We start from the raw sequence: 8,611 nt of genomic DNA, 5'->3' as shown, positions 1-8,611 counted from the left end.
CTAAGCCTGCCTCTTGCTCTTGTCTGTGCCGGAACAAACACTCCACCACTTTCTTTTATCATCTCACCTACTACATAATTCCGTTTTTGGACCAGAAGCTCGCTGTTGCGCTGAAACGTTACGCATTGGATTACGCAGAAGATTACGCACGTACCGCAGCTGTCCAGTGGGCCGAGCATCACTCCGAGGGTCAGCGAGGTCGATTGGAGTTGGTTATCTGTGACGCGAGAGCGCGCTTTCACCTGTTCCTCTCTTTGTCGGGGACGCGCAGCCTTTAAAGCCCTAACCTTCCCCCTTTGCCCCCCGCCCCCTTCGCTCATCCGTCTCTCCACTGGTCTGGACAGCTGTTAGAGGTTGCCCGGCGGTCACAGTGGCACAGTTACCCCGGCCTCACACCCCAAATCGCCCGCGCTCGCACATTTACCCACGCCGGGGGAACCGGGGCACACCGCCGCCGATGCCAACGGGAGTGTCCGCTGACTCTTTGACTCTGTACAACATCCAGCGGATTCAAAACACAGAGGGGAACACTGCGGACTGTCGGACTGGCTCAGACCGAGCGAGGAGACTGTCTCTGGGCCAAATTCCATAGTGGAGGGGGGAAGCAATGTGGTCCCTTCTTTCCACGCTGACCGTCTTGTAAGTCACTTTTATCACTTTACCATGTAATAATCTTATTTCTTCACTCAGGTCTTATCTGTTTTTACCAGTTGTTTAAACTAGTTTCATGGCAGGCCTAGACACAAGTGAAGATGATGGAGAGAAGGTTTGCAGTGTCTAACAATTACATCACTCCTCATCAGTCCCCATCCAAAACATGCCATGGAAGGCCCGGTTTTGATTGGCTGACAGTTCAGGGTCACTGGGTCAGAGTCAGGGCCCTGTTACTCATAAAAACTGCCATAAACATCTCCATCACCATCTGCACTTACTTCAGGGATGGCCAAGCTGTCTTAGAAAAGGCCATTTTCCCATCGCCAAGAAAGCCCCCCCCCCCCCCCCAGATTGAAAATATTTCAGAAGTTGAGTCAAATAACACCAGCTTTATCTAGTGGGATAGGAAAATGATAAAGTGCCAAGAGCAAATCTAAGGGAGGAGGATACAGACTCAAGGGGCTTGAGTTTGCCCATTTGAGGTGTGTCTTGTTAAAAGCCAAGGGATTTATTTTTCTTTCTTTGTGTCGGCTGTACTTCTCCCAGATGGCAGTCATCTCCAGATACCTCTCATTCCTTGCACAACCTGGACAGGGTGTGTGCTGCTGCTGCTGGTGTCTGCGTGACTTTCTCTCTCTCTCTCTCTGTCTGTCTCCCTCACACTCTCTCCACTTACCCACCTAACTGCCTACATCTGTCTTCCTGTCTTGCCTATACCCCGTGTTTCCACAGATACTCGCTCAGATAAAAAGTATGAATTAATAACTGATGAATGATGGCGCCCCTGGCAGTATCTGAGGAGGAGCAGTCTCACTGTTTAGTCTGCTGGTTTCAGTTTAGGTATTTCAGATCCAATCACCTCTCTTTCATTTCCTTCTTTCCTATCAGTTTAACCACAGACACTTCACTTTTACCAGCTTCATCATACCGAAAATCCTCAGCCAGTGAAGTGAAGCAAATGGCCTTTTGCCACAACAACCTGTTACTGCTCTTCTCCCAAAAGCCACAGCTCCATGTCAAAGCCCTTTGCTTCACTAACTGTTTCTCCACCATAGGCCTTATTACTGCTGATACCACTCACACACCCACTAGCCTAACCACTATTCTTCACCGAGGCCCACTGCTGAACATCTGAAACTCTTGCACCATGCCGAAGCCCACTGCTCCAGTGTTGGCCTACCACGCTAACCACTGCTACACACAGCTGAAACCGCTGCTCCATGCTGAGTCCCACCAGGCCGACCGCTCTCACTCCATGCTGCTGCCCAGTCCTTGGTGCTGAGGCCTGCTAGTCTAACCGCAGCCTCCATATGGTGGATCTGCTGGGACGCAGGTTTATGATGTCAGACCCTTGCTTGTTTTGGCTGCTGGCCAAGGCGCACCGGGCTTTCCCTCTCTCCATACCTCCTTCTGTCTTTACTCTCCCCAACTTTTACTCAGGGCTCTCTTCTTCTCTCGTTTTCTCATCCCTCCCCCACCCCCGGCTGATCCTGTCTCCCTCTTTCCTCTCTCCTTCTCTTTCTCTCTGTGGCTGGCATAATATGGAGTGTCTGTGGTTTTTGTGGGAGCGGGGGAATCCAGTGCCGAGGCACTTTTCCTGCAGTGTCCTCGGCGGCAGTGCAGCTGTGGTGTTTTAACAGCTGAGAGTCCTCACAATGCACAGGCGCTCAGGTTTTTTCGGCTGCGCAGGCAAATGTGAGGGCCAACACTCAACTGCATTGCCCGGGATATCTGCATCTATTAGAGCGACTCAGGGGCCAACACACCAGCTATGGGAAAGAAATGTTGAGAAAGAGGGAAAAGTTGGTATATGTGCATGTGTGTGTGTGTGTGTGTGTGTGTGTGTGTGTGTGTGTGTGTGTGTGTTAGTCAGGAGGCAGTGGCATGTTATGATGTGCATGAGTTGAACTCCCTCCTCTTTCATTCCCATTATTTATCTTTTTGTCTACTTCTCACGCCAGACCACACTCTGCGGTTACACTACTGTCTTTCATTTTGCCACTTTTTCTCCTCCGTCCTTCAAGATGTAGCAGCAGTCTTTTTTGACCCGCTCTCCTCCTTCACATCTGTGTATCTGCCCAGTCTTTCTGATTTTATCTCTCACCTCTTTTAGTACCTGTCAGCCTTCTCTTGCTTCATCTCCCCTCTATTTATTCCTACATCACCTTCCCCTGTCCTGCCTTCTTCCCATCCCTTTGTGTACTTTTCAGGCTACCTCTTTCTCCTCCTCGCTATCTCCCTCTCTCAGCAGCGTGTACGTCTTTGCTTTGGCCCAGCTGTCAGCTGCCTGCTCCTCCTGTACACAAACATACACCCTGCACACATCTGCACATCTGTGTGCATGCCCATGACAGTGTGGAGGAGTCACCCTGCTAACCCCAAACATAAAGGAAGATGGGAGGCAGGGAATGATAGGAGAAAGGTAGAGTGGACAGAGACAGGGAGGAAGAGATAAGGTAGAGGAGAGATAGGGAGGACAACAAGCCAGAGAGAGAGAGAGGAGCATAGAGAGAAGAGGCATGCAGAGAGATAGCAAGTGATGAGGTGGAGAAAGACAAAATTCGGAGAATTGCTTTCCAGCCCACACACTTGGTTCTGAACTTCATCAAGTCTTCAGCCCCTAATTCAGAGCAGTTCAAGGACTGCCAGAGCAGATTTTGCGCAACACAATCACTCCCTTACTAAAGCTGTAAATAACATTTGATACGTCCAAGGTCAAGGTCTAAACTTCAATTAAGCAATGTGATAATATGAGAAGAATTTTAATTGTAAATGTAACCAGTTGTTTCAATCATAAATGTCTAACAGTCCAGATAGTCAAGTACATCATAAGACATTAAGTTATATTTTCATATGCACAACACACATTAGTTCTGCATGCTGCATCGCTACAGCTACTCCCTACCAATTGATTCCTCCATAAATCACCTTTCCTCACATTTTAGTAGCCCGTGTTCTCACTTATTCATAGCATCTCTAAATGTAACCACAGTCCGCTGCTCTCCAAAGCCACATCACAGCAGAGTGTACACCTGTAGTCCAGCCCAGCTGTCTACATACACAGAGCAGCCAACTAAGCCCGCCCATTCCCTTAGATGTCCAAACCAAAACATGTTCTAGTTGTCTCGGCATGTTTGCCATTTCGCCACGGTCCAATCAGGTCATTTGGAGGCCAGATTTTGGTGTGGCAAAAGTCACAACCGGGTCAGAAAGTGGGTTTGGACAGGAGGCTGGTAGCGTAACGATAAACACTGTTCTGGGTGTTGTCTGTCTGCCGATCCCTGGACATCTGCCTGCCTGTATGTCAAATCACTGTGCCAGCCACACACCCACCAGTGTGAGTAATCACCCAATAAGGAAAAGAGATGTTGAACAGAAAGAACGGCAGAGAAGAAAGAGATGGAAATGATGGTGTCACGCATGACTCTTCCAACATTCAGTCTTGCTTACATTTTTCTAAACTCATCTGTTTCTACTTTTTCCAGATGTATCCAGATGTTGCTGGTGATGTGCAATCCATTACAGGTGAGAGTCTGCATGCATGGTAAAGAGTGATCATACAGCATATTAGACAAGTTGTATACTGGTAGTACGTGGAGTTTTTCAAAGCCTGTCCATGACTCTCTGTATCCGTGTATGTGTGTGTGTGTGTATGTGTATGTGCCAACCTTGGGGTGTGTGTCTGCCTTGCTGTGTGTTTGCGTGTGTGTGCTCCCAGCAGGTACTTGGTGTGGATGGGGTCAACTTCAGCGTGCATGTGGAGAACCAGACGCAGGTGCGAGACACCATGAGTCGGCGACACCACCGGGTTTACCAGCTCTACAGCCGCACCAGCGGGAAACACGTCCAGGTGCTGGGACGCAGAATCAGCGCCCGAGGAGAAGATGGAGACAAATATGGTAAGACACACACACACACACACACACACACACACACACACAGAACACAGGCAAACACTTAACTTCATGTGTATGAACATCAGATGCTTACTTGCACACACATGCACACTCACACCAACTAACGGCTGCAAGTACAAAGACTTGAAGGTTGACCAAGTGAATGCATGAACGGATACAGAATGCAACTGTGCAGGCACACACACAAAAGCACACACACGCCTCCCCAGGCTTTGGCAGAGGGGCAGTGGAGCTTGTCTTGGGAGTACAAAGACCTCATCGACTGGCTGCTGACTCAGAGAGAGAGAGAGAGAGAGAGAGAGAGAGAGAGAGAGAGAGAGAGAGAGAGAGAAAGAAGGTGTTAGTGAAAAAAAGTGTGAGTTACCGGGAGAAGCCTGGCAGGTAGAATGTCGGACCGAGTGTTAGAAACTCATCTCCTTCATCGATCCCTCCATTGATTTCACATCCTCCCTGTTGTCTCCTCTGGATTTAAAACAGCAGGCTTCCTCTCCCTCCCTCCCTCCATCCTCTAACACTCCCTCTGTCCATCCCCCACTCCCTCTTCCTCTCCACCTTTCTCAGTCTGTAATGATGTCTAACCCATTCTTAAACCACACACAGAATCAATGGGCAGAAGAAAGCCAAGCCATAAAGCTAGAGTTCATATTTCTGGGTGCGCTCCGGCGGTGGGTCGTATTCCACATCCCGTCCATTCACAAACACATCAGGATGCTAACACACCACTTCAAGCCATAGATGGGACCATAGATGTGAAAGCCTGTCTGTTTATTGACAAATACCACTTCTAAGCAGAACAATCCACCCAAAACTGACCAACTATGGCGGTGAGGTATTACACAGGGGAACCAAGAGCAGAGACAGAATAAATAAAGCAAAAAAGAGGCGGGTGCATGAAGGTATAAACATGAAGGAGCAGAAGGGAGACGAGAGGAGAGTTGGGGGAAGAGAGAGGAAGAGGGCAAGAGGGAGGGAGGTATTGATTTCTCTTGACCCCTTTGTTGACTAAGGTCATGTAGGAACCATTTTAGGGATTTATTTTTAAACAGGCACAAGCTCTCTCTGACGATGTGTAGTTGGTGAAACGGTATTGCCTGGAAGGATGAGCGTGCATGCACCTGCACACACACATGTGCACGGAGAAGCACGTGCACACACCTGAAAACAGCAGTATCGCAGACACTCAGTCTGTGAGTGTTCCCCCGCTCCTCTCGGCCCACCATGCTCCGTCTACTCTTGGCTGTTATCTTTTTTACGAGGCCCATTTGTGGTCAGCAGCCTCACATCCATGTGTGTGACCAGGCTTATCTGACAACCATCTGTCCAGCCAGAGACATTTACATCTGTCTGTGATTTATCAGCACGTTTAATAGCAACTATGAATCCTAAAACCATGATTCAGTGTGAATTCCTTATCTGGTTTAAAGGCAAATCTGATTTAATGGTGGCTGGTAATCTGCACAATTACTGTCACGCTATTTGGCGTTGGGTTTGTTCATGTAAGCTTGAATGTTGTTCTTTGCAATGGCAAGTGATCTCACACAACATGAAACAAAGTGGGCTCTAAATTTGGCTTACCTTGATCGTTCTACCTCTAGTATTTATGTGAAACAACCTGAAAAACCTGTGAAATTCAGTGCACAGAACAGACTGTATTTCTCTTCAATGCCTGTGGCTCTAATGTCTGTCTGTCCCTCTGTCTGTCCCTTCACAAGCCCAGCTCGTAGTGGAGGCCGACACCTTCGGAAGCCAGGTGAGAATCCGGGGCAAAGAAACCAATTTCTACCTGTGCATGAACCGGCGCGGCAAGCTGGTAGGAAAGGTGAGACTTCTTCCTTTTAGAGACATGATTGCCAAGAATATCGTAGTATCTTACAGTTTCCTGACCAGCCTCTCTTTGTTTCTCCCACTGTGTGTATATGTGTGTGTCTACCTGTGGTTTCTCTGCCCTCTCAGAAGGCCAGTAATCGAAGCGCAGACTGCGTTTTTGTGGAAAAGGTTCTGGAAAACCACTACACAGCTCTGATGTCAGCGCGCTACACAGGCTGGTATGTGGGCTTCACTAAAAGAGGCCGTCCTCGCCGGGGCCCCCACACGCTCCCCAACCAGCAGGACGTACACTTCATGAAGCGCTTCCCACCTGGGGAGCAGCCCGACCTCACCACACCCTTCCGCTTCACCACGGTCAGCAAGCGGGGCAAGCGGGTGCGCGCTACTGGGCCCCGCTAGTAGTGGCTAACGCTAGCACCCACTGTCTTGTCATCCAAAGCCTTGACCTGAGCCTGCCAATAGCTAACCCAGTCATCTCTTTTGTCGCACACGACTGAACACCTCCCTGTGTTGGGACAAATATTGACCAGAAACTTGATGAATCATTCATGGGGTTTAGCTTTACACCTACTAATTTGCCACTACAACCCCTTTGTTAGTGATCATTCCTCTGAGTTTTAGTTCCCTAACTGGACAACTGGACCATTTCTAGTTCATCGCTGGAAGCTCTCTGGACCTGGTCTGGTTCCCTTCATAGGCCAGAAACACTGACAGGAAACCTGAAGGGCAGCCAGAGTCCCAGGCTCTGTGAAGGACTTTATTCCACAACCACAAAAACCACAAGGCCTTGATGTCTCCTGTTCTGGACCAGCTGGACAATGTCAAGTATGGGATTACAACTGGAACATAAAGAGAGAGAACAAGGGTGGGAAAGACTGATTGAACAAGAGAGTGGGTGCTTAGCCTACCGATAAAGGGAAAACAGGAAGGAGAAGACAGCAAAACAGCAGAGTGCACAAAGGGATAGAATGATCTGCACAGATCAAAAGGACCAATAATGGATTGTTGACATGTGACGCACTTATTTGTCTCACTGCTAAATTTGGTGGGAACCTGTGAGACTGTGGGATGACCGGCAGGATGGATGAGGGAATGATCGAGTGAGTGGCTTACTGAATAAATGCATGTTTGTAAGACGAGGAAGTGTGCATCAGAGTGTGTGACTGCCTGTGTGTATGTGTGTGAGTGAGTGAGTGTGTGAGTGCACCAACAACCATGAGTGAAGCTGGATCACAAGGGACTCCGCAAAGGGACCATCCAGTCCCTGCATGAACCCGTGACAACTCACCGCAGGGACTGAAGCTTTAGGAACTAGAATGTATAAAAACCAAGCTGCACCAAAAACAGCCAGCCAATCACCGCAAACCAAACGACCAACCAACCAAAGACAACTGGAGACCTTCTTCACGACTCCTCCTGACACCATGCCCTCCCACCCACCCCTCAGAGGACGCTACACCCTCAGCTTATACGTGCAGAAGGTGGCAAGCACAGGGGCGAGCACAGCGGGGAGGGTGCCTTGTCGATTAGCATTGCTATAGAAACGACCCAGGGGATGATGCTCCTGTGCGATACCGTGGATACAGAATGCTGCTACCAGGACATTCAGTGGAACAAACCAAAGTCTCATTGCATACACACAGGAGAAAAAATATTAAAGGGAACAATTTATTGAAAGTTATATATATTATATATATAAAAGAAGACAGAAACCCTAAATAAGCAATCTTACTATGATGGTTACTATAATTATTACGATAAAATTATTTCATTTATTTATTTCAGCTCTGTGTGCGGCAGTCTTTCTCGACTCAGTAAACCTTACAGAAACATTCCTTGTGTCTCTCAGCCTCTTTAAACTGCTTCTTCACATTCACAACATTCTGTCAGGAGATATATTGCAGAGTTAACCGAGGCGTCCGGTGTGGTTAGCTGGCGTTCGGGATCCATTGGTTGATCACTGAAAAAAATCAACTGGCAACAGTTTTGCTAATTAATAATGGTTTATGTCATGTGTTAAGGTAGAACACCCAACATTTGCTTCTTCCAGCTACTGAAATATGAGTGGTGGATGGTTTTTCTCTGTTTCATATGAAAACTGGACTGTTGGTGAAACAAAACAAGCAATCTGAAGCCATTTCCTTTGGCTCCGAGTAACTGTGATGCACAGTAGTGTTGGGCAATATCATGGTATATATACCATGATATGTCAG

At 48.1% G+C, this 8,611-nt stretch overlaps 1 protein-coding gene across 2 annotated transcripts; it reads left to right on the top strand.

Moving 5' to 3' along the window:
• Positions 1 to 503: 503 nt before the first annotated feature.
• fgf18a (fibroblast growth factor 18a) lies at positions 504 to 8,225 on the top strand. Of its 2 annotated transcripts, XM_076738701.1 has the most exons (5): positions 504 to 639; positions 4,140 to 4,179; positions 4,373 to 4,553; positions 6,284 to 6,390; positions 6,525 to 8,225. In XM_076738701.1, the coding sequence occupies exons 1-5, from the start codon at positions 608 to 610 to the stop codon at positions 6,795 to 6,797; spliced, it is 633 nt and encodes a 210-aa protein (XP_076594816.1). In that variant the 5' UTR covers positions 504 to 607; the 3' UTR covers positions 6,798 to 8,225. The 2 variants fall into 2 exon arrangements, with proteins under 2 accessions (XP_076594816.1, XP_076594815.1); XM_076738700.1 differs by lacking the exon at positions 504 to 639 and having other exon boundaries at positions 4,067 to 4,179.
• The last annotated feature ends 386 nt before the right edge of the window (positions 8,226 to 8,611 follow it).

Source organism: Chaetodon auriga, chromosome 9 (assembly GCF_051107435.1).
Source record: "Chaetodon auriga isolate fChaAug3 chromosome 9, fChaAug3.hap1, whole genome shotgun sequence".
Lineage (NCBI taxonomy): Eukaryota > Metazoa > Chordata > Actinopteri > Chaetodontiformes > Chaetodontidae > Chaetodon > Chaetodon auriga.
The sequence above is the reverse complement of the archived record's forward strand: the minus strand, read 5'-3'. Positions and strand labels throughout refer to the sequence as shown.